Genomic DNA, 27,254 nt, shown 5'->3' with positions numbered 1-27,254 from the left:
TGGTGCTGCTCACTGTATTATACACTGAGGTGCGCATGATACGGCGAGCAGTGTATCACATGCTGCGATGAGATACACTGAGGGTAATACTAAGATTAGATGCAAGACTCAGTATAGTGTGTCATATGATGGGATTAGATATAGAGCTCATCTGAGTGTATCACTCAGGATGGAATTAGATACGCAGTATCTAATGTATGTAATGTGTGACCCTACTTGTCCACTTCTATGGGAGCAATGGTGTGATGTGCGAAACCACTCCATCTATTTCTATGGGAGCAGTGGTGTAATGTGATGAGCATTAGATACACGGCTCTGGACATACCACACATGATGGCATTAGGCATCTTTCTCTGCACAATCCCTCATCAATACTTTCACCGCACAGCCCCTTATCATTATCCTTTTCACCACACAGCCTCTCATAATCATAATCACCCCTTCTCTGCACAGTCCCTCATATTCATCATCACTTCCTTCTCTGCACAGCCCTTCATATTCATCATCACCTCCTTCTCTGCCCAGTCCCTCATATTCATCATCACCTCCTTCTCTGCACACCCCTCATATTCATCATCACCCCCTTCTCTTCACAGCCCCTGATAATCATCATCACCTTCTCTGCACAGCCCCTGATAATCATCATCACCCCCTTCTCTTCACAGCCCCTGATAATCATCACCTTCTCTGCACAGCCCCTGATAATCATCATCACCTCTTTCTCTGCACAGCCCCTCATATTCATCATCACCTTCTCTGCACAGCCCCTGATAATCATCATCACCTCTTTCTCTGCACAGCCCCTCATATTCATCATCACCTCCTTCTCTGCACAGCCCCTCATAATCATCATCACCCCCTTCTCTTCACAGCCCCTGATAATCATCATCACCTTCTCTGCACAGCCCCTGATAATCATCACCTCTTTCTCTGCACAGCCCCTGATAATCATCTTCACCTCTTTCTCTGCACAGCCCCTGATAATCATCATCACCTCCTTCTCTGCACAGCCCCTCATATTCATAATCACCTCTTTCTCTGCACAGCCCCTGATAATCATCATCACCTCCTTCTCTGCACAGCCCCTCATATTCATAATCACCTCTTTCTCTGCACAGCCCCTGATAATCATCATCACGTTCTCTGCACAGCCCCTGATAATCATCATCACCTCCTTCTCTGCACAGCCCCTCATAATCATCATTGCCCCCTTCTCTTCACAGCCTTTCATCGTCTCCCACCAATACGCAGCTCCATAGAAGTAGCAACATCCATTTCTCTTTCAAAACTGAGACGAGCCTTTTATTTTCTTATTCCTCAGGAGTGGTTTCCGTCTTTGAACTCTGCCATACAGGCCATTTTACCTTGTCTTTCTTAGGGCTCATATTCATCTGCAAGGAAAACTGAGAAGTGCAATCTGATAAAAAATCGGATTGCAATCAGACCACTGTTAAGCTATGAGTCTCTTCTTATCCGTGATGTTTTTTTCTCAGCTAAAATCGGACTGAGAAAAAAATCTCAGCATGCTGGGATTGTCCTCGTATCTCGGACGAGACTCTCCAATGCATATCATGGGAAGAAAATTGCACGGCACTCGGACCATGCAACTGCCGTCCAATGTATATACACCGATTTTTACTTTGCAAAATTGGCAATTCATCATCTGCTGCGTACAGTAAAATCACAGCGTGACGCGACAAAATAGAATGGATATATACATCTAGAATTGATAGACTAAAGATATCAGTCACATATATGACTAGTACAGAGCTTGTGTAGCTTACTGTACATGTATGTTTTTACATACTAAATTAATTTTCTGGAATAAAAACACACTTACACACCGCTGTATGTTCCTTCACAAGAAAAAAAGCATGGAGAGTAGGTTGCCGAGTTAAAAAAAAATAAATAAATAAATACCTGTGTGGCCAAAATAGTCATTGCAGCCAGAGATGAATTCATCAAGGTGTAATCTCTAAAATGTGGTCACACTTTGTAGGCTTTCTGCTGTAGTGGCACATATAGGGCTCTGCAACCTCCTCTCTGACCCTCCTGCCATCTCTCGAGGCTACATTCCACCAGGCTGGATGGGAGTGAGGTAGCTGGGCAATGTCTTGGCAGCGATTTTATACATCTTAAAATTCCTCTCGCATCCTCTACAGTCGTGGCCTAACGTGTTTTGAGACTGACACAAATTGTTTTTCACAAAGTTTGCTGCCATCTGACTAAAAAAAAAAAGTTTTTAAAAATGTGTTAAGTGCTTATAACTATACATAGTTTGTGCACAAAGACTCAATATTTACACTGTTGATCTTTTTTTTTTTTTTTTTTTTTTTTTTTTTTTTTTTTGTTCCCACCAAGAATTGTGCTGTTTGCCCTGGCTTACTGTGTATCAACTTCTGGCCCAAATCATAACTGATTGAAACCCATTCTATCCTAAGCAGTGCTTGGAGTTTGTCACAATTTCTGTGATTTTGTTTGTCCACCTGCTTTTTTAAATTGATTTATAGGTTCAGTATGATTGTAATCAAGGCTGTGGAGTCTGCCTCATTTAAATTGAGGAGTCGGACGTTTGGCTTACAGACTCCACAGGCCTGATTGTGATCATGGGATCAGCACTGTGCTCCATCATGTGGGAAAAGAGCATTGCTCATCACTAAATGACTTCTGGATGGTTGAAAGAAGTTGCTCTTAGAGGTCATTTCTATGCAATTCTTTATTCTTAGCAGTAATCTTAGGCTAAATTGTGAGTCCATTCCATTGGATGAAAACCACCTCACAGATGAATGGTCTGAGGATGCATTACAGCTTGTCTGGAGATGAAAAGGTTAACACGTCATGCAATCATTCTTCCAAATGTTTCAAACAGTATAAAGTTGGCTTCATTAGTGAAAGCAATTTTTAACCCATTCCTCTGCAGTCCAATCTCAGGACTTCTGGCAGATTTGATTCGGTCAGTAAATGATGGTTTTTCTTGGAGTGCAGTGGCCTGTTTTACTGCTTGACACCAAGCCAACCTCCAAAAGCGTTCAACACTCTGTGTGTGCAGAAACACTAACCTCTGTCTGCTGCCATTGCTGATAATATAATATTTATTTTTATATAGCGCTAACATATTCTGCAGCGCTTTTACAGTTTGCACACATTATCATCACTGTCCCCGATGGTGCTCACAATCTAAATTCCCTATCAGTATGTCTTTGGATCAAGCGCTGCACTGGTGTTGAACTGATCATGTATCTCAATCCTCTTTAGATTATGGTCCTGGAACTTGTTGGAATTTGTTAGGCGCCCTGAAGTCTTCTTCCAATCTTTTAAAAAGATTCAATTGTTGTGATCAGATAAATGGTTGATTTCAAGGCAATTTTGCATGCAGCAATGTCCTTGCCTGTGAAACCCCTTTTGATGCAATGTTGTAACAGGAAGTAAAGAGCAGGAGGTCAGGTGACAACATGTGATATCTCAGGAACACAGCAGAATCTTAAGTGAAAATTGATGATCTTTCTTCATTTTTCACAGGCTTTACAATGCTTTAATAATCTGTTTGCCTTGAAGCCGTTTTAATGAATTGTTATTCTACCGCTTAGTCCGGATTCACACATTCATGCAAGGCGGTCTGTATTTAGACAACAAAGTTGTATTGTGTTTATTTTGCAGATAAATGACTGGGAATACTTTTGTTGTTCACTGCAACTTATGCAAATAACTTTAAAAATACAGTACTACTTGTGTATGTAAATGATAAATACACAAAAACCTGATTTTTTTTTTTTTTTTTTTTTTTTTTTTTCCTAGATTAACTGAAATATGGTCTTAAACAATTGTTGGGCTGTTTTCCCATGTTGCAACCACACACCAGTCTGCAACAATTTTCAAAAATTTTGGAAAAAATTATGGTTTTATTTTGGCCTTGGGATAAAAATGCACCAAAAATTCAACATGTGAAATACAGCCTTACAATAGTTCTATGGAATTGGGCATCTAAACTCAGAAAATTCATGTCATAGCTGTAGGCTAGGGAATAAAGGGTTATTCCCAAAAATCAAGCTAAGGGATATGTTCATCTCTGCTAGTTTGACTACAGGGAACCCCAGAGATGCTGAGATTGAGGATCTCCATCACCATCCTGCATAAAGTGGAAGTGTGCATGCTCAGACTCTGCTTCATTCATTGCTTGTGGGACTGTGAAGTGCAGCTCTCGGCTGTTTCTAACATTTCCATAGACAATGGAGGTCAGGCTGGGGCACCTTTCAGCAAGCATTTCCATTGTTGGGGTTTCAGAGAACTGATCTTGGGATTGCTGGTAGTCTGAGCAGTTGGAGCCCCATCATTCAGCAAGTTATCCCCTCCCACATTAATGGGGTATAGCTGATTTGTAGTGTGTTGTGTGTTTTTTTTTTTTTTTTTTTCACTACTACACTTTTAATCTACTTGAGGTTGTTTACTGGAAAACTTGGGCTGTATTTAAACAATGCAGTATATTGTGGGAAGTCTGTGGCTGTGCTTCCAAATACGTGCTGTATAGGAGCATATGTCATGCAGCATGTATTGCAATATTGTGTTACCATTATGGTACTATAGACTTCAGGTATAAAAAATCGAAAGCATTAAAGACGTTAAAGAAGTCACTCGTGAGTCTGAGAATCTTATTTAATGTATACTCCCAGAGCTACAATGATCTTGCCCTCAAGTTTACTGTGATGGCTGATGGCACAGTTGGCATATTTGCTGATCTTGTAACTTTTAAACTTCTGGTTTGAGATTGGGATGATATAAATGTCTGAAGCTCGACCTTTAAAGGGAACCTATCACCTCATTGATCCCTATGTACCTGCAGATATAGAGGTAATCCTCATGTAAATAGTGCATCATTCCTGACTTGCTGGAGAAGCTGCTACATGAAGCAATGGAAGTTTTAATCTCCCTCCAGCCACTTTCTTCCAGTCATCAGTGCAGTGCGTGGGGCTGTTCCAGCTACTGCTGACTATACAATGGGGGCACTGTAGTCACTCCCTGTCAGAGCAGGCTGTCCCAAGTGCTGGGAAGTGATGACAGCATGCTCACTATGAAGTACAAGGGGATTGTATTACCTTCAGGCATTGCCATTATGACTGGAAGCGAGCTGGTGTAGGGAGAATAAAACTTCATTTTCTCCCTGTAGCTGCTGTGCCAATTAGCCCACTACACAGGATTTAAACACTATTCACCTGCAAGTTTAGAGTTTGTATGTTCTCCCCATGTTTGCGTGGGTTTCCTCCAGGTACTCCGGTTTCCTCCCACATTCCAAAAGACATACAGTTAGGGAATTCAGATTGTGAGCCCCATCGGGGACAGTGATGATAATGTGTGCAAACTGTAAAGCACTGTGCAATATGTTCGCGCTGTATAAAAATAAAAAAGAAAAGTTTAAAGGAGTAGATTTTCTGGTGACAGGTTCCCTTTAATCACTCAATTTTATAAGCTTGTTTTTGATATTACTTTCTATCTGCCATCTTCATCAAACTAAGTAAAATAGCAAAATCCTGTAATTATAACGTTTTACATAACTGCAAATCATCTAATCACTCAAACGTCCCAACTTTATTTATCGTTTCGTGAAATGTGTTTTTTTTTTTTTTTATATATTTTCCTCATTGTACCTCTTCTTGAATTCTAGATTACTGCAGTAACTGGAGGATGGAGTATTTAGGACACATATTTAATTTGTAATGCTTTGACCTTTCTTCCCCCTCCCCTCTGCTTCTCTGCTCAGTCTTCGCCTTCTCATTTCCTTACACTCAGTGGTAATTTGGCATGTTAGACCCACCCTTCATATCAGATTCAGCTATAAATTGGCTGCATATTCTAGTTTAAGGTTTATTGACATTGCATGAAAAGTGCTGAGCTTAGCAAGCACGCCGTGATTGCTGTATTGCAGAAGGTAAAAATGTGTTGGAGGCTGTACTAGGTCCCTTCCATACAGTGCTCACTAATTTAGCAACACACTAGATGCAAGTACTTTCATCCGTTGACATCCATACCTCTACATGTAAATGTGAAGACTAAAGTCTGAACCTAATGGGCCATTCTTCACCATTTTCATGTGATTTTGAAATTTATGTGCTGTAGACATATATAAATAACATATACGGTAATTGCATTTTTGTTCTTGGGCTCAACTTCTAGTATTTGCACAAAAAATTCAGAATGAAAACTTTTGAGCAAGTTAAGGGATTTTATATTCGTGTTCCACGTTGAGATTTGATTTAGTATTACTGCAGTACTTCATCCTTTCATAACTAGTGTTTAAAAAATCCAATAACTTTGCATATGTGGAACTTGTGATCACATTGCTCTGCAGTTGATCATCCTTTGTTAATAATTAATCTCTCCCAGTTTTAAAATTGTGCAAGTTTGTCCGTAAAATAAAATTTGTCTTGAAAAAACATGCTTTTATATTGTGTATCCATCTGGATGCTCTAGTCAAGCAATAACTTATCTTGTGGTGGTATGAAGCTGTAAAATAAATGAAACACATTGTGTAATAGAGTTGTGGAATATCAGCTGTATACCACTGTATACAAGGGAAGAAAGTACCCCTAAAATATCAGAATTATTAGGGACTACCAGCTGGCAAAGGAAGATCTATAGGCCCACCAATGCTCCCTGGGATGGAGGTATTCCAATCTGCTCTCCACCCAGAGGAAGACTTCCCCATCAATGGCCTCACACCATACCTTCCAACTTCTACAGAACAGAAAGAGGGACAAACCATGTGGTGCACATGGCGCACTATAGGAAATTTTGACCACTCTACTAGCCAAACCCCAAGCCACACTCATTTACCATTTCTGTCTACCCTGGCAGTAGGAGATGTCAGACGGGGCAGTGGTTGTGCGGGGCACTGCATGGTGTAGACCCGTATCCGGGACTGTCTCGCCATATCCGGGATAGTTGGGACTAGTGATGAGCAGATCGATTCAAAGGGACTCTGGTATAGCATCTAGGTCAGTGGCACCTGGAAGCCCCTGAATCTCTTGCTTTCCGACGTCCCCAGCACAACTTTTGATTAGCTAGGTCGTATGCAACGTTATTTATGCGTCAAGAAAATCTCTAGAACTTTGATTCCGTTCTTAACGTAACCAGTTTTTTTTCCTTGTGATTTTTTGTCTCTACATAGCATCCTCCAGGGGAATAAAAAAACACAAAAACTGCAAAGTTCAGCAGCTTCTTTAGACGCACAGTGGGTAGCAGTTTTCATGAAAAAGGATTTGTTTAGATAGATAAACACAGCAGAATTTTTGTGCAAAAAAAGCAACTGAAAAGACACAGCATTTATGCTACATGTGAACACTGCCTAAATGTCCAAGCAAAGTGGATGTGATTTCATGAAAACTTTGCTTTCAGGGTGTCTATAAATCAAATCTTTTGTGTACTATTAAAATGTCTGCTTCACATCTGCACCACAATGCCTCAAATAAGGTGGAAAACACACAAAAGAAATGCAGCAAACATGCAATAATCAAAGAAGATTGTTAATGCATCATGTGGTGCAGACACCTGCAGTAGAAAAATTGCTGCATTTACACTGTGTGAATATGGCCTCAGCATTACATTTTTATCCTTTTTTTTTTTTTTTTTTTTTTTTTTTTTTTTAATTTACTGATAACCATAAATGTGATCACTGTGGAGTGCGGAATGTTTCAATTGCAGGTACACCAAATATGTCCGTGACTTGAAAGGTTCATTTTACTGCACCGTTTGTCTATACCTCACATTGTGGAACATGTGACGCTGATTGAGAGGCTCCATAGAGAGAGATGAACTGTAGTTGGTGCTGAATAAAGGGTCCTTACTTTTTCATTATTTATTATGTGCTGCCTCCTTTTCTGAAATTGTATACCTTTGATGGGAAACTTTGATCGTTTCCTTCGGAGACATTTGTACCTATACAGGCTGTGCTGCTGTTTTTCTGGATATATGTAATCTATATTAATTTGTATATTTTCTTTATAAAGTTGTGCTCAAAAGTTTACATACCCCGGCAGATTTTTTGCTTTCTTGGACTTTTTTCAGAGAATATGAATGATAACACCAAAACTTTTTCTCGATTCATGGTTAGTGGTTGGGTGAAGCCATTTATTGTCAAACTACTGTGTTTTCTCTTTTTAAATCATAATGACAACCCAAAACATCCATATGATCCTGATCAAAAGTTCACATACCCTGGTGATCCAGACAGACGCTTACATCTTTCATCCAGTGACTGACATTTCTGGATTGTGAGTCATGGGGGAAGCAAAAGAATTGTCAACGGAAGAGGTAGTTGAACTGTATAAAACAGGAAAGGGATACAAAAAGATAGCCAAGGAATTGATGCCAATCAGCAGCGTTCAAACTGTGATTAACAAATGGAAAATCAGGGGTAAAAACTGTAGTTTGTCCTGCATAAAACAAGCCCTCGTACAAATAACATTATTTTTCAGGGAATATTATCACCAACTCTGTAGTAAAAATGACTTGGTAACTTTGCTATTAGTGTCAGTAGAAAAGGGATGGATATTTTAAAAAAATATACAATTAAGTAAGGATTTAATCAGAATGAAACTACCTTTTACATACATGTTGTTAATTTGGGGAAGAAAATCCTAATGATAATTTCTTAAGTAATATTAATGGGGTTGTCCAGTCTAATATGAATAGTAAAGCATATAGTACAGTCGCAGATGTTGTTTCAAAATGTGTTAGTTTTTTATTTTCCAATAAAGTTCACCACAGTGATAAATATAGTCAATGACAAAATAGAGTGAATTTCCAAAGTGATTTTCTAACATTTCGATCCAATCCCGGGTCTTTTTCAAATTCACTAGAAATTAAAACAAACATTTTAAATGTGCTGTACAAATATACAGGTGATACACAAATAGTACAAATTAGGACAAAACCTAAAGAGATTAGACCAAAGCAAAATACCATAAAATTAAATTCCCAGTATCTTTTGTACTGTGCCTACAAGTAGTATTCAACCCCCAGCAGATTTAGCAGGTTTACACATTCGGAATTAACTTGACATTGTGACATTTGGACTGTAGATCAGCCTGGAAGTGTGAAATGCACTGCAGCAAAAAAGAATGTTATTTCTTTGTTTAATTTTTTTTTAAATTGTGAAAAGTTTATTCAGAGGGTCATTTATTATTCAACCCCTCAAACCACCAGAATTCTGTTTGGTTCCCCTAAAGTATTAAGAAGTATTTCAGGCACAAAGAACAATGAGCTTCACATGTTTGGATTAATTATCTCTTTTTCCAGCCTTTTCTTACTATTTAAGACCCTCCCCAAACTTGTGAACAGCACTCATACATGGTCAACATGGGAAAGACAAAGGATCATTCCAAGGCCATCAGAGACAAGATCGTGGAGGGTCACAAGGCTGGCAAGGGGTACAAAACCCTTTCCAAGGAGTTGGGCCTACCTGTCTCCACTGTTGGGAGCATCATCCGGAAGTGGAAGGCTTATGGAGCTACTGTTAGCCTTCCACGGCCTGGACAGCCTTTGAAAGTTTCCTCCCGTGCCGAGGCCAGGCTTGTCCGAAGAGTCAAGGCTAACCCAAGGACAACAAGGAAGGAGCTCCGGGAAGATCTCATGGCAGTGGGGACATTGGTTTCAGTCAATACCATAAGTAACGTACTCCACGCAATGGTCTCCGTTCCAGACGAGCCCGTAAGGTACCTTTACTTTCAAAGCGTCATGTCAAGGCTCGTCTACAGTTTGCTCATGATCACTTGGAGGACTCTGAGACAGACTGGTTCAAGGTTCTCTGGTCTGATGAGACCAAGATCGAGATCTTTGGTGCCAACCACACACGTGACGTTTGGAGACTGGATGGCACTGCATACGACCCCAAGAATACCATCCCTACAGTCAAGCATGGTGGTGGCAGCATCATGCTGTGGGGCTATTTCTCAGCCAAGGGGCCTGGCCATCTGGTCCGCATCCATGGGAAGATGGATAGCACGGCCTACCTGGAGATTTTGGCCAAGAACCTCCGCTCCTCCATCAAGGATCTTAAGATGGGTCGTCATTTCATCTTCCAACAAGACAACGACCCAAAGCACACAGCCAAGAAAACCAAGGCCTGGTTCAAGAGGGAAAAAAATCAAGGTGTTGGAGTGGCCTAGTCAGTCTCCTGACCTTAACCCAATTGAAAACTTGTGGAAGGAGCTCAAGATTAAAGTCCACATGAGACACCCAAAGAACCTAGATAACTTGGAGAAGATCTGCATGGAGGAGTGGGCCAAGATAACTCCAGAGACCTGTGCCGGCCTGATCAGGTCTTATAAAAGACGATTATTAGCTGTAATTGCAAACAAGGGTTATTCCACAAAATATTAAACCTAGGGGTTGAATAATAATTGACCCACACTTTTATGTTTAAAATTTATTAAAATTTAACTGAGCAACATAACTTTTTGGTTTGTAAGATTTATGCATCTGTTAATAAATCCTGCTCTTGTGTGAAGTTTGAAGGCTCTAACTACTTTGCATCTTATCAAACCTGCTAAATCTGCAGGGGGTTGAATACTACTTGTAGGCACTGTATATAGAAATTAAAGGTAAACAGAATGAAGGTAGGTCACTAAAGCGACATTATCATATAAAAAAGGTAAACCACAAATTCCATGTCATATAGCCTGATGGAAAAAAAAAATCACTGTAATATAGCCTGATGAGAAAAAGGAGCCAAATATCTGCATATAGAAAACATGAGCAGAGATAAGGGAAAAGGAATATAAAACAGTACTGACCAAATTTGAGGTGTCATGAAGTGTAGTAAAAATATGTTGCGGATGATCTGATCCTTCGTATAAAGCTAAATAACAAAGAGCTTATTAATGTGGTGTGGAAGGTGGTGGTGGTGGGGGTTAGGCACATGCTAATAGGCTTCAGATGAACAGATAAGGAGCACTGTTTTAGTAATAGTAGGTCGGCTAGTAACATGAAAGGGGGTTGGGAAAGGGTTAAAAGGAAACCACTGAAGAGTATGCACACCGCAGTCTATATAAAAAGGAACTTTATTAACAATGAAACATTAAAAACAGTGGGCAGAGACGTTTGCCCTCAGTTCATATGCAGCCTCAACAGCTGACTTCCGACTCCTGGCCCGGCGTACCGGTGCACACTGACCACCAGTTGCATAAGGTATTTAAGACTGCTACTTACCTAGGACTTTACGTCCCCTGATGAAGGCGTCCCATTGATGTTGATACGCGTGGAGGTACTGCTCTCCTCTCCCTCCTTGCTCCACTGCCCTTCATTCCTGGGCTGCCTGCAGTCCTGGTGATTATGGCTTGATGTCTCCATTTGACTCGCCTTATGGGGCTCTTCATGGATATCATTAACCTTTTACCATGCTCATGGTGCTCCACTCTCCTTTGGCCTTTTATGCTTTAATATTCTGGTGTGTTATTCCATGAAGATTTTTCCTTAAAGGGATAGTACCTTTTGTTGCTATTTTTTTTAACCTAGGCTCCTTTCTTGTGTGTAGTCATTTGGCTATCTTATGAGTATATGGGGATTGTCTCAAACCATGTTGTATATGTATAGTCTCTTACACTTGGTTCCACTTATACGGATATTTAAAGGGACGGCTCCCTTCATTATACTATTTCCTTCCAGGTACTTAGGGTTTCCTCTGGGATTGTTTTTCATATATATGCATGCTGTATGTCTAGATTTGTATATTATATTTTGCTTGGGGTCACTTATACCTCTGGTCTAAATTGTTGGTTCTTATATTTTGTTTGTTGTATGCTACATTCCATCATCTAGGGCTTGTGGGGGGTTTGACCCATGTCATGATCTTTGTAATCACTATGTATTGCATGTGGGGAGATTGGTCTGTTCTAAATAGTTTTTAATGTTTCATTGTTAATAACGTTCCCTTTTTATATTAAGACTACGGTGTGCATAATCTTCAGTGGTGTCTATCCCCTTCTTTTTTTGGTGCACTATTTTTATGTCACTGCCATCTGCACCCACTTATTGCTTATACTATTTGTCATTTATGTTGCGCCTAGTGCTCATTAAGTTATTGTGTAGGGTTAAAAGGAAAGGCATTGTTAAAAATTGACACTGTGTAGAGTTGAATAGGTGGGGAAAGAAAAGGAAAGCGAGAGGGCAGCGTAAGATGCATGCCATCAGTCATCAGACATTGGAGGTGGTGTATACACAGTATAGTCTGCGTTCACTGTGGTGGGTGAGCAGAGATTGATGGCAGTGGTTTATATACTGTGCTGTCACATGTCCGTTCAGAATAAACCTTATTTATTCTAACCGGAGACGACGGCGCCTGCACACACTGCCAAGCTGTCCAAACCTCATTCTGACTGCTATGCTTCCGGTGTACAGACATTGGAAGTGACACCTCAATGCCCCAAGGCTCGGCTTAACACGCTGATGTTGCTTCCGGTGTTCCTACACCAAAACCGACATGTGAAGGCGTCCAAACTGCAGGGTTTCCTGTTCGTGGGCACACATCCTGAAAGAATTCACATGTGCACCAAATCTGCAAGTGAAACCTAATCAATGTGTGCATCAGACTTCAGGAATCTGTCACATTGCTGGCATCAGGAAACTCTGTGACAAATCCGCAACGTGGGTACAAGCCGATACTAATGAGTGGGGAAAAATCTGCAACAAAAAATGCATTATAGACTTGCATTTTTGCTGCTGTTTTTCCTGCCAAGAGATGCAGGAATTCCTGCACCAAATACTTAGTAGTGATGAGCGAGCGTCCTCGGACGGGGTTATCCGAGCATGCTCAGGTGCTAACAGTGACTTCAGCATGCTCGAAAAATGGGTTTGTCACCGCAGCTGCATGTCTCACAACTGTTCAACAGCTGCAACACATGCAGGGATTACCTAACAAACACAATTCTATGTTTCAGCTTCTTCCTTACTCTAGCTACAGACTACAGAGCATAAACCTGCTGCCAGATTCCCGTTAATGATAGGTCATGGTTGTTTTGAGTGACCTGCCTCCCCCGCTGAAGATCTTGACAATACCTATAAAAACCGCATCTTTTATAGAGTTTAATCGCTTCCTCCATTCTGAAGAAATTGAACTTTAATTAGGTATGTGCACCCTTGGCATGGCAAAAAGCTAGGTGCGCCTTTCTGCCTGTTGGGTCTGCGTGCTCCACATCCTTTGCTGGTTTACAGCGCTGCCTTGCCTGCAATCTCCAGTGATGGAGGTTTGCGGTATGCAGAAACAGTGGGTGGAAATGGGAGTGCCGACCACCCTAAATAGCATATTTCTTCAGAACTGAGGCAGCGATGATAACACTCAACGTCGTATCCCTTACAAGACTATAGGTTTACGTCCTACTGTCAGTTTGCACTGACACTCGCTTTAAATTTATATTGATGTTTATTTAGCTAGAAGGTGGGCAGTTTTCTATACACTGCCATTACAGATAGTGTGCACAGCACTGAAACAAGCAGACATCCTAAGGTCCTTGCTTTCATTTTTCAAAACACCTTGTGAAATCTGAAGTATGACTTGATACCTTATTTCATGGAAATTTGAATCTCCTAAGAGAGGATGTGCATGACCACTGCAGCCAATCACTGCCAACAGTGACACGTAGGTCACCCCTGTGGACAGGGCCCATTGTCAGATGGCTGTGCGGCGCAGGACTTGTCAAGGCCATCCCCTGACTAATGGAGTACTCTACACTCTGTAACTGGATCTTTATCTTGGTCGCTGTGTGAGTGCATAGTAACTGTGATGGAGATAACGGAGTAGAACATATTGCATGATCTGCTCGCTCTGGAAAAGATCCAATCTGCTCCTCACAAAGGACGAAGCAGAACTCTGAGGATTCACCAGCTTGTTGGTTTGCTAGTTGTCTCCTTCATGTATGGGCTCTACACACTCTGCCCCTCTGATAGGTACCGATAGCTTTTAGAAACACAATGCCAGTATATGCCACAATGCTATGTAATTAAAGAAACAAATGAGTAGAATATGAAGTAAGCAGAAGAAATGGGTAAACAATATTGTGAAGGTGAGAGGCAACTAACAGCTTACAAGATCACATTTACTGCTTTTGTAGTTCTGATTTTACAGTTTAAGGTGCTTTTCCCCAGAAATAGGATAGGTGATGAGGGTCTGAAGGCTGGGACCTACACCAGTCACAAGATTAGGGGGGTTGTGAGCTCTTTGTGAGTTGTGGAAGTCTGTGGCTGATGGGTATTCCTTCTGAAAAAATAAAAAAACTGACGACATGGGATTTTAATTTCATGGATACAAACTTTATTTAGTGTAAAGCTTCGATAAACTCCCACTGATTCCCATAGATTGAATACACAGTGGATTTTTGCACTACAGAATTGTGTGTAGAAAATTCACTGCATGCTCCAGTGTCTCATTCACATGCTACTGAGAAAATCGAATTCCTTGACAGTCGGCATACCCTTCAAAGATGGCAGCAGACATTGGCGCTGTAGTCATGAACTCTGCAGTATGGCAATCAGTGCAGTGCAAATGGTAAAATATGCCACAAAACCGGCCTGCTAGGCAATTAAGTGTGCAGATTTCCCTCTGGATTGTGTTCGTCTGTGGGAATGGATCACTTCTTACACTGACATTTTGCACTGCACATAAGGAGCCCTGATATAGGAAGATGGTTTTTGCCCACTTTCATTTCACTTTCATTTTCCTGTAATTGATATACAAAGGATTCTTGGTCATTGACTTCTGCTTTTATACACGTTCACATTATTTTTCTGCAGCACATAGAACTTGGGCATGTTGCCATGAAGCTGTAATTTCTCTACCCACGTTGACGACATGATTAAAGAAGATCTTTCACCAAATCTTTCATGCTGAACTGGCACAGGATGTAATGGTGCAGCAGGGTATTTTTTAGTTTTGCCTCTCCATAGTGGACATATTGGCAGCCAAAGTATTTGGCACCTCATGAGTTAATTTTTGTTAACCCCAAGTGGGTGTTATTAGATTTTTCTGTCCTCTCTATTTCCTCACAGATTGTAGGTTTGTGAGCGGCCCTCACTGCTCTCGGTCTCTCTTGAATTATGTGTTGTTCAATAATGTCTTTATTGTCTGTACAAGTCCCCTCTGAATTGTGAAGTGGTGCGAAATATGTTGGCGCTAGAAAAACAGTTATTAGCATTCTAATTTACCTGAAAAAAAAACATTCAAATGATTGAAAATTACTTTTTAGAAACATCAGCAAATAAAAATCTTTTGCGCTATAATATCCACCCTAAAGGCTATCTGCGACCATGGGGAATGTATAGCGTTACATGGGAAGTAAATTAAAAGAATTTGTAATTAATCAGCCACAAAATCTGCGTCAGTTGAAGAATATGGATTTTTTGCAGATTTTCCTGAGGAATTCTCCCTGTGCATTGCAAATGATGATATTCTGTTGTCGAGTGTATCCTGAAAAAAATCAACATGCTGCAGATTTAAAATCCACACATTTATTTGCAGATTTTGTCATTCTATCTCCTCTGATAAATATGGATTTTCTTGGTGTAACATCTTCAGTATATTACAGTATATATAATATCCATAAATTGCGATAATGAATAGTTAAGGGAATCATGATCCCAACAAAAATTAGATATAGGGAACTCCTAAATAATACATAGTACCTACAACGATGTGGAGCGTATGAACCCAATAAAGTTGACAAAAAAACGTATAAAAATGACAATGCATTTGTTGATATTTAATAAAAAATTAACATTTGTCATGTGAAAAGTCAAAATGGTCAATAGTGAAGGCTCAAACATGGACCAGTACTCACATTATTGAACCAAAAGGTAAATATATATGATGGCTATGAGTTAGAGGCTTCTGACAGTCAATTAGGTAATATATCCTTATATATTAGAAACTATACATACGTGTTACCCAAGTACAAGTAATCCTGTAGTACATAAAATGCTCTAGTACAGTATCTCTCAGTAATCCTCCAGTACAGTAACACTTGGGAAGAGATGAGTGGATCTGATAGCCAATAAATGCAATTGGCAGCAGTAAAGTACATATAAAGGATAATGCTCACCCATCTCCATGTGTGTAGGTCTGCAGCCCTGATGCGTGTTTCGCATGGGCTTCCTCAGGGGCTATATTGAAATATGTAAATAGAGAAAGGCACCGCGCTCACAGGACGATTCAAAGATAATAACGTGAAAGTCCTGCCTTTCACACATAAGCCCGATAGTCAAAGCGTGCAGGAGATGAAAATCTGCCACAGCAAGATACACTGATGAATGGTAAAGGACTTGTACAAACTTACCCTAGCTCTGCTGAATGAAGGTGCTGTGCTGATCCCAGTGAATGATCCACAGAAATGCTGGAAAACCAGGTGAGAAGCTGGGAGGATGAAATGAATGAACTAGCTGACTGGGGTGCAAGTAATGAAGAGAGCTGGGCAGAGCTGATGAAGAAGCACGTTTTGCTTTGAAACGCGTAGGTTTTTGGCCCCAGCTAGGCTCCGTAGCCTCAGCCTGTGACGTCACACGCTGTTAGTGCAGGACAGTGTCGGCCCCCCTCAGCTGTGCATCCAGGACGCTACCGGCCGGAGCTATCCTGGCTCTGCCCAGCTCTCTTCATTACTTGCACCCCAGTCAGCTAGTTCATTCATTTCATCCTCCCAGCTTCTCACCTGGTTTTCCAGCATTTCTGTGGATCATTCACTGGGATCGGCACAGCACCTTCATTCAGCAGAGCTAGGGTAAGTTTGTACAAGTCCTTTACCATTCATCAGTGTATCTTGCTGTGGCAGATTTTCATCTCCTGCACGCTTTGACTATCGGGCTTATGTGTGAAAGGCAGGACTTTCACTTTTACGTTATTATCTTTGAATCGTCCTGTGAGCGCGGTGCCTTTCTCTATTTACTTATTTAACCCTTTTTGGCAGAACAAGCACAGCTTCTGTCTAGGCACCAGCAGCCCTCCTTTTCTATTGGTAGCACCGGTGTATATCTGTATACTATATTGGAATATGTTGAGAACGTAGACTAAATACGTATACACCTTCATGCTGGTAAAAATAATCGGACCAAACTAATTGGCCCCAGGCAGCACGGGGACTGTGCGCATGTCCACAGCTTTCGGCCATCCCGGCAATGTCATGAGTCAAAGAAAAAGTTTCATGTGACTTCAGCAGTGGAAGCAACCTGGAGTACAGATGTGCGCCTGTGGCCACCATATTTGGAATGGTATAGTGTGTGGGCAAGTTGAAAACCTGATGAGTGTAAGAATTAAGAGAAAAACACAATTTAATGAATAACAAATCAATATCAATGTTATAGTAAGAAAGAAGAGATATTTTCACTTGCACTTTGATACTTTATCAAAGTGTGCAGCATGTTGAAAGTCATGTGTTGAAATATGGACATAATTTAAAAAAAAATGAACAATAAATGACGCAAAATAGAAACTACAAGCGCTATGCACATTGTGAAAAACAAAACTATTTAATAATGAATGAAAAATAAAAAATAACCCAGCAAAAAATAAAGAACAAAGTGAAAAACCCAATGAGATCTATCCAAACACTGCGAGTGCGGTACAAGGTAAAGTCCTAAGAATGGAGGAAGGGGTCCCGATGCCAATCTCCACAGGCCCAGGGACCAGTGTGCAGCTACTAAGGCTATAAGAAACTAAAAAAAAAAGCGACAATTAAAATCCAGGAACACTGAGATCTCTACAAGGACAGAGAGGGAGCGAAGCGGAGTTTTTCATTCAAACCAGAAGGTGTCATGCTATCCAAGATTACAATCCACCGGCAATCTAGCTGTGCCAGAATGCATTTGGAATCACCCCCAAGGCTCCACAGTGGACCCGATCAATGCCACATAGTTTAAGTTTGAGGTCATAGGTGTTGCAGTTATAGTACAGCTTGAAATGCCTTAGTATAGTTTTTAATCTCTTCACCACCTTGGGATTTTCCGTTTTTCCGTTTAATTTTCTTGCTCCCCTTTTTCCCCATAGCCATAACTTTTTATTTTTACATCAATATGGCCATGTAAGGGCTTTTTTTTGCGGGACAAGTTGTACTTTTGAAAAAACACCATTGATTTTACCATGTAGTGTACTGAAAAATGGAGGAAAAAACCCCAAATGCAGTGAAATTGCAAAAAAGTGAAAATGCCACAATTGTTTACCATGTTCAAGTGATAAAGAAAATCCACAGTTTTATTAAAAAAAAAAAAACATTTTGAGATCCATAGCGTCTCCCTTTCTTGGGGACTGGGTGAGAGCTTATTTTTTACGTGCTGAGCTGATGTTTTTATTGAAGCCATTTGGGAGTAGATACAATATTTTGATCACCTGTTACTGCATTTTATTGCAATGTTGCGGATACCAAAAAGATGTAGTTCTGGCATTTTGATTTTATTTTTTTTTTTTTTCTTGTTACACCGTTTACCGATTGGATTAATTCTATTTATATTTTGATAATATAAAAACTGGCCCACAGGAGCAGATGAGAATGTGCAGAGCAAGTGTGTAGAAGAGAATGAACTGTATTTTCCTCATGGATAACATCCATTTGTAGCAAACAATCGCCCTGTATTTCTGTTATCATGTCTAGAAACTCAATTTGTGGTTTGTGTTTATTTCCGAGATGAAGCTATGGAGTTTCCTCTCTGTTCCCTGCCACACAATAAACAGATCGTCAATATAACTATTCCAGCACTGCGACTGGGAGACAGCCTGAGGACAGTCACTGATAATCTCGCTGTCCCAAAAAACAAAAAAGAACTTGGTGTACAACTGCGCACATTTGACACCCATCTCAGTGCAGCATTTCTGGAGAAAAAAAAAACTTTAAAAAGGAAATTGAGTCAAAATATATTGCAAAAGCACCAGTATCAAGTAGCACAATCAGTTGTCTAAATTGCCCATGTTTATAAAGAACCCCACATCCTCCAATCCATCACTATGCTTAATGCAACTATAAAGAGATTCTACATCTGCAGTCACAAGGAGCATGTGTGATTCCCAGATAAGTCCATCAACCTTCTGAAGGATGTCTGTAGTGTCTCTGAGTAGGGTCTCAAGCAAGGGGTGTAAATGGTGCTCAATAATCTTTCAGGCTGGGTTGCACATACTTCCTATACTTGAAACAGTCCAATGCCCTGGTGGATACATAGGGTCCTTGTGAGCTTTGGAAAGTAGGAGTGATGGGGTAATCAACACATAAACCCTCAAACTTTATTTGGGATGATACCTTGAGGAGAGTCCTTATCCAAAATCTAAAATAATTCATCAGAAAAACTGGTTTGTGGCTTATGTGACAAGGGCGTGTGGGACTCTCCCGAAGATGTGTAAAGGCTTCTTTTTTATAGTTCCCCACCAGCCAGATCAACACATTCACACCATTACCAGCTGGTTTAAATACCTTAAAAAATGAACATGCTGCAGATTTAAAATCCACACCAAATTTCTTTACAGATTTTCTCATGCCATATCCTCTGATACTAAATTACACTGCTCAAAAATAAAAGAAACACTAAAATACCACATCCTAGATTTCTCTGAAATATTCCAGTTGCAATTTTTTATTCATTGCATACTGGAATGTGTTCAGAACAATAAAAATAATTATCAATGTAAATCAAAATTAATATCCCATGGTGGTCTGGATTTGGAATGATACTCAAAATCAAAGTGGAAAATCAAATTACAGGCTGACCCAACTTCAGTGGAATTGCCTCATGACAAGAGAAAGATGCTCAGTATTGTGTGTGTGTGTGGCCTCCATGTGCCTATATGATTTCCCTACTGTACAACGCCTGGGCATGCTCCTGACGAGGCGGCGGATGGTCTCCCGAGGGCTCTCCTCCCAGACCTGGACTAAAGCATCCTGGACAGTCTTTGGTGCAACGGGGCGTTGATGGATGGAGCAAGACATGATGTCCCAGATGTGCCCAATCGGATTCAGGTCTGGGGAACGGGTGGGCCAGTCCATAGCTCCTTGCCTTCATCTTGCAGGAACTGCTGACACACTCCAGCCACATGAGGTATGACATTGTCCTGCATTTGGAGAAACCCAGGGCCAACCGCACCAGCATATGGTCTCATAAAGGTCTTAGGATCTCATCTCGGTACCTAATGGCAGTCAGGCTACCTCTGGCAAGCACATGGAGGGCTGTGCATCCCTCAAAAGAAATGCCACCCCATACCATTATTGACCCACTGCCAAACCGGTCATACTGAAGGATGTTGCAGGCAGCAGATCGCTCTCCACGGCATCTCCAGACTCTGTCACATGTGCTCAGTGTGAACTGCACTACCTGAGCTACTTGTTTGGGTTGTAGAGTCCGTCTCATGCTACCACGAGTGTGAAAGCACAACCAACGTTCAAAAGTGACCAAAACATCAGCCAGAAAGTATTGGTACTGAGATGTGGTCTGTGGTCCCCACCTGCAGAACCACTCCTTTGAGTGTGTCTTGATAATTGCCAATAATTTCCATCTGTTGTCTATTCCATTTGCACAACAGCATGTGAAATTGATTGTCAATTGGTGTTGCTTCCTAAGTGGACAGTTTGATTTCACAGAAGTTTGATTTACTTGGGAGTTATATTCTGTTGTTTAAGTGTTCCCTTTATTTTTTGAGCAGTGTATATTGCTGATTGTACACCCAGAAAATTCATATTGTAGTAGCAGCAATGCACCCACCTCATACCCCCCAGTAATGGTGAAGTTTTTATATTCCGGTACTTTGTGTAAGAGTAAAATCTGCAAAAACAAAAGCAAAAAAAGCCATTTTGAATTCCAGAATAAAAGACATATTTACTTTTAGATATCCGTACAGAAATGTCTGTAAATTCCAATTTAAATTTAGAAAATTGACAAGAAGGGGGTTGTACAATATTAGGAATCTGGAGTCCATGTTTACTTTTGCATGTACTGAACCCTTCAGAAATCCTATTTTTCCAACTGTTTGGTAAGTAATGTAGCCCTAAAGCATCTGACTTAGAAGATTCTGCTACACAAACACAATTCTTTGCCTAATATTGTTTCCCAACATTGTTTGCGATCTGAGCCATGTAAGATGAGTCTTCCAAGTCTTGTAAAAACACAAATACCTTTTATACGGTTCTACATGTTCCTTGACCAACTTTAGCTGCAACTTTCCATTTTCTTCCTCAGAAGTCATTGGGTTGGCTGTTGTAAGACCTCTGTGGAATAATCTTTGGACCCTGTTTTCTCAGATTACAGGTCCTTAGATGAAGGGTATTTTTAGGTCTTTAAAAAAAAATCGTTATCCTCTTTTACTGTTTATTCCATACATTGAAACTGAGCAGTAGTACGAGCCTCAGCCACCACACAATCACTTGAATATAGGAATAGGACTGAGAATTGACCTGAAAATAAAGGAGCAGCCACTATTAAATGTCCGTAGTGTGTCTGGTAAAGAATGAAGTTGATGCAGTGCACCCTAGAGTTTCTGGGGTACTTCCAGCACCAGCTAGGAACAGCTCACTCAAGTCCCACTATATATTGATATCCTATCCCAGAGACAGGCAGTCAGTATGAAAATTCCTGGAACTGTCCTTTTAATTTTTTTTTCTTTATGAACTCCTTCATGTATATTGAAAATCACTTGCATTAGGATTGTCTATCAACTCATGAGGCTTATGTAGAAGCAAGAAGTTCTTTTAAGTTTTGCTATTTGAGTAATCAGTTGAAAGCCATTCTCATCATTGTCATTTCCCTTGCTCTAAATGTTAATCAGAGTTGTTGCTTTCTTTTATTTAGGCTGGCATTCCTACTGATATGCATGAGAAACTACAACCTTCTTAGTACCTGTATATTTTTAGTTTTTTGTTGTTTTTTTTTCCTTCCTGGTTTTCTGGATTTTGGTAACAAAACCTTTTTTTTTTTTCTAGGCGAGTTTATACAGAGGTGGCTACAGCCGATTTGCTCCGTACTGAAGTGACGTAAGCCCAATGTTTATTCAGCCTGGACAAAACTGCCCTTCTCCCCATTTGCCTGTCTCCCTTCCCTCGACTGTCAAGGTTTGCGTGGCCCGGCTTTTGCAATACTTAAAGAGAAACTCCTCTAGGAATTTCCTGGCAATGGAAGATGGATGGATAAAACTGAAATATATACAAATCAAACAAAGTGGACATATTACTTTTTTTTTTTTTTATACCTCAGCTTTCTTTCAAACTGCGATTTTTATTTCTGCATTTTTTTTTAAAGGGTGTGTTCATTTGTTCCAAAGATATTATTTTTTTTCAACTGTGGTATAAGTGTGTGTGTGTGTGTATATATATATATATATTATTTACATAACTATGTGCAGTGAGCTTTTATTACTATTATTATTATTACTATTATAATTGTTCTATGCCTGGGAGAAGAAAATGGAGCAACAAAATGGCGACGCAAGATTAAAAGAAGACAAGAGGAAAGTTTATAACTTAATTTCAAGCCACTTTCAGTGATTTCCTAGGGCGTGAGAGTTGGTTATAAAAGTGTTCTCAAATACATTTTTTAAGAACTGAGTAAAGGAAACATTTACAAAAGTCCACAATATAGAAATATTGAATTGTCCTATTTTTACAACCTGCAGCTGTTTCATTGCGTAACTACATTCATTTATTTAATACCATATATAGGACAGTTGTTTTGTGCAGGAGAAGAACATAGATTAATGGACTTCAATGTAGTAGAATCTTAGCAAATATTTAATGTTATGATTGCTATACTTTTTTTTTTTTTTAAACCAAAACTTTGTGCTAGAGAAAACCCTCAGCATTAGTGATTTATGGAAACTGATTTGAATCTGACTCCATCTAAGGCATATTTTGTCATTTGTTTTTTAGCTTTAGTTATTGCTTATATACAACATGAATTATAATAGGGGAAATGAATTTATGTACTAGTTGTTCCCATGCTGCTGTTCTACTATGGTGCTGGCCACAGTATCCATCCATAAGAAAGTACCCAAACTTTGGCAGCTTAACCCTTACACAGCTGCAGATATATACAGTATTTTTTTTATTTACCTTTGCTTGGATAAACACAATAGTTTTTATTTCCTGGAGCTGTAATAATCTTTTAGTATGGAGTATTTGAAATCCTTGCTATTTAATGGAGGAGTAGATCAAATTTAAAGGGAAAATAAGGAATACTACTTCCTCCGGACGATATTGCAGCTATTCGTTTCAGTCAGGTAAAAAAAATGAAACTTTCCACACAAGTGGATTGTCTTTGTCTTCCTACAAGTGATACAAATTGTGATGTAAATTGTAATTTGCTACTATTGGGTAATTATGTGGTACCACATTGTAGTCCTGTTGTGCACCGCATTATACTGTATGCATTATCAGACACCATGTCACTGCAGCCATGGATTTGTTTTTCCCCAATTTATGTGGTTTTACAAATTTCACATGATTGGAATATCTGTGTATTTCTCTTTTTTACCTTCTTCAGGACAGCTAGTTATTGCCACCATAGACCTTTTTGCCAATGATTGTCCCACTCTGCAGCCTCTGGATGGTGATGGGTTACTCCAACTATTGTAAATGCAATAGAATCACAAGAGGCGAAATCTCATAAATATGGGAGCTCTATGCAAAATCTATCTTTTAAAGGTGTTAATGTGAAATTGTTTTCTCCCCTCCCTCCCATTCCCTCACCCTTGTACGATTGCACACCGGCTGTAAAGTGTCCAAGTTTGCACAAATACATTTTACTTCTCTGATCATGATCTAAATGTCATGTTACATTTTTTTAAATAACGCTAGCTGTACTAGCTTGTTAATGTTGTGTGTTTTTTAATGTATGGTTTGTCTTTTTAAACTTCATCCTGATTTGAAGTCTGTATAGTTATACAGATTACTTCTTAACAGTTATGGCCAAGGATACAAATAGAGAAGAGTAAAATCTGCGTAGACATTCAGATGTGATTGTCCGTGACATCATACGATTAAAAGGCAACAACGAAACAAGACTTAAAAGGAATACAATAGTACAGTTACACCTAGAATAGTGCTGTAACACCGGCACTGGAAATGTGCCTACATTGCTTTCAGTTGCACCATTTGCTATGTCATGAGTGCTACAGCCACTTCAGAAATGTAGATTTCTGTACTGTACTTGGCACAACTTTCAGATGAATGTCCGTATCAGTTCCCACTTGTGCATGGTTCGAAAATACAGTACCGTGCAGCTGGTCCAGTATGATATGTATCATAATGTAAATAAATCTTTCCTCCTATGCGTAATTTATTAAATGTTACTATGTGAATTTGTTTCATTATGTTGAGTAGATAATGGTAGATTGAGAAAGCAAACACAAAAGATCATTTCACAAGAAGTTCCACTCTTGAAAGATGCCGATTGAGGCTACAGGATCCCCAATTTTTTTTTGGGTGTGCATTACTTGCCTCTTACCCATGTTCCATTCAGCTTATAGAGAGCTCGTCTCTTCTGCAGCTCTACTCCAGCTAGAAAATTCTGCAAGGTCAAGTCCTCTGTAATGCAGCCACAACATGACATGGATATACAGAATTGTAGCATGGTAACTCCAGCCCATACACATACAGCAGTAATATACATGAATCCTGAGCAAGTAGCTTGGCTGGGGCTCCCTGTGAGCAGCCCTGAGGTCTAGAATAAGATGGAGTCAGGTTTATAAAATGAATATGAAGGTCATTGGATAGGTTAGGTGTTTTTAAAGGGGTTGTCCTTGTACAGCAGCATATTACATGTGTATATTTTTCTGGCCGTACGAGCACACCCTCTGATTGTATGGGTACTTCAGTTGTGAAACCATTGTTTGCTCATGTTTGCTTAGATGGAGTTTTTACTGCAGTTTATGATGGCAGAACTATGAGTGGACATCATGGAGCCTTCTGCTGCTTTTTTTCTTCTTTTGCTAGCAATGATGTGTGTGTGCGCAATGAACTTAGTAACTCACTCGTCAGTCTTTGGCCATTTTCAGTGGTGCTCCAGTGTCCCATTACTGCATTTGTGACTCTCCAAATCCCACCGCCTCGCTGTGTGGAGTACAGGTCAGTACTAATCAGAGACTCCGAGCAAGGTTTGCCACTTCACATACAAGTCTGTGATTCCGCAGACTACAAATGCCGTCACGTGCTGATGCAATGGACTGCGACTAGTGAGTGTTACTGCACTGATTACACATACACATCATTACTAACAAAGGGGAAAAAAGTGTCACCAGTGTGTTAATTTAAAATAAAATGTGGAAGCAAAATTGCTCCCATGTACATCACATCTCTGCGATGCACTCCTGACTTCTGACGTGCCCAACTGCACGAGCCTGTCACATAGTTTACCTAAATAAAAGATGGGGTTACTCCAGTCTCGCCTCCTTTTTAACTTTGTTAAGCCTTCTCCATAGGGATAAACATTTATTGTAATGCACATTAGAGTGCTACTGCTCCATACAACCCAAGTTGTGTATTTCCTTTAATGGTTTTGTTGGAAACAAATAGGATGTGCCAATAAAATTGGTAGCATTCTGTGTGGAAAAGCGCCTCTGTACAGCAGCACATGGAGGGCAGGGGCTACAGTATATGACTGCTGTATCGGCTCCATGCCGATGGTGCCTTAGTTATCTAGCTAGGTGGTTTTCTCCAAGGATATTGAAACCCTCGCCCCCGCCCCCATGCAAACCTGTCAAATACGTTAGCCACACTTATTTTTTTTTTCCTAGTAAACCTTGAGCACCTGGTCTGCACCATTATTTTACATTTCCCTATACTGTTAGGAATACTTTATCAATGATAGACATTGGATTCTTGCGCTGTTTCAGAAAAACCTGAAATAACTGCACGGAAACCTCTTAAAGGGGCGGCCACTTTCTCTTGTAGTTTTCTGTTCAAACAGATCAGCACTTCTGTTGATAACATGGCTGCTGGTGGAAGAGTAGGTAGCCAGACCAGCTCCTCTTATGGACAGAAATGCTGGTCAGTTTGTCGGGAAATCTGCACTAATGAGGAAAAGTGGCCAAGCCCTTTAAGTGGTTAATTTTTACATGTGGAAGGGACTCTGTTTGCTGCATACCTCTATGTAGTTTTAGACTCGCTATTTACATCAGTGCATTATTTTTTGCTATGATTTTGAAAGTTAAAAAAATGAAAATACCGTCTGAGATCAGGTAGGTATTCTGTGTATCAGTCCTAATATTTAGTGCATTGGAGGATTAGATGGAAAATAAAGGAATAAAATAGAATATTTAGTCATTGCGCCAGAAAGTGTCTCACAACCATGAATACACATGAGAACAGCTGCTGCAGATCCACGGGTCTTCCGACCGGGAAAGGGGAAAAAAGGAACCAAATGAGGTTTATCCGCACTGCCACTAGGCAGTCAAGATCCAAATGGAAGTTTAATAAAGGATTTTTATTTCAGGATCTTTGGACAACACGTTTCATTCCAGACTTCTTCCTCAGGACACAAACTGTATATTGTGAACATATTTATACACATGGTTTAGCAAAAAAAATGGGTGCCAAAGTGACAACTTTGACATGTCCGGTTTCTCATTGGCGCTCATCCTTTCTTATACGTCCGTATAGATCTTCATTGCCTACAAGCAGCGCGGATAAACCACACTTGTGTCAACTAGGTGGTGTGCCGTTACCAAGGCTAGAAAGTGCCACAATTTCCCAGTCACAGAGCAGGTAGAGGGTATTTTATTGATGTGCACCAAAATGCCAACTCTTCTACATTTGTCATGCTTGGACAACCTCTTTTAACCTACAGAATTGTACTTGAACCAGTTTTTTTGTTTGCTATTTAAAAGAGAATTACACATATAAAAAAACAAAGGTCAAACTGCAATTACTTTTATTGTCTTATTTTACGATCTGCTCATGAAAGAGAAGTTCACAATCAATATTGTTTAAGGTAAACTGTATTGAACATGCTTGCCATCATTTCCAACTGTATATTTGTTTCATGTAGTACAGTATTGCATTAAACAGATTTCTTTATCCATTTTTAAACGTTACTGATCCTTCCTTCCTTTCTGGGGGTTAGCATTTTATCATACTGTTGTGATCTATCAATGACACAGGTTTCTGTGCAAATTTCTATGCCTGTTTGATTCTGGTTGGGGCTGCAGTAGATTGTCAACTGGTGTTCAATCAAATATTGGTGGGAAACACTGGGGATTAACAGAAAATGAGAAAGCTGAAAAATTTTAATTACAAAAGTGTTGACGTTGAGCCATGGAAATT

At 40.0% G+C, this 27,254-nt stretch overlaps 1 protein-coding gene across 7 annotated transcripts in view; it reads left to right on the top strand.

Moving 5' to 3' along the window:
• Nucleotides 1-27,020, top strand: part of RBFOX2 (RNA binding fox-1 homolog 2) — a 346,684-nt gene extending 319,664 nt beyond the window's left edge. For 5 of the 7 annotated variants that reach the window (XM_073557990.1, XM_073557987.1, XM_073557984.1 and 2 more), the window contains one exon: nt 21,921-27,020. In XM_073557990.1, the coding sequence (XP_073414091.1) occupies nt 21,921-21,965 (45 nt within the window). In that variant the 3' untranslated portion in view covers nt 21,966-27,020. Of the gene's footprint in view, nt 1-5,656; nt 5,820-21,920 lie in introns of those variants that run through there. The other 2 variants (XM_073557986.1, XM_073557988.1) reach the window with 2 other exon arrangements.
• The last annotated feature ends 234 nt before the right edge of the window (nt 27,021-27,254 follow it).

Source organism: Dendrobates tinctorius, unplaced genomic scaffold (genome assembly GCF_039654945.1).
Source record: "Dendrobates tinctorius isolate UK_male_01 unplaced genomic scaffold, ASM3965494v1 ptg000012l, whole genome shotgun sequence".
Taxonomy (NCBI): Eukaryota; Metazoa; Chordata; class Amphibia; order Anura; family Dendrobatidae; genus Dendrobates; species Dendrobates tinctorius.
Note: the sequence above shows the minus strand (reverse complement) of the source record. Positions and strands in the feature narration are given on the sequence as shown.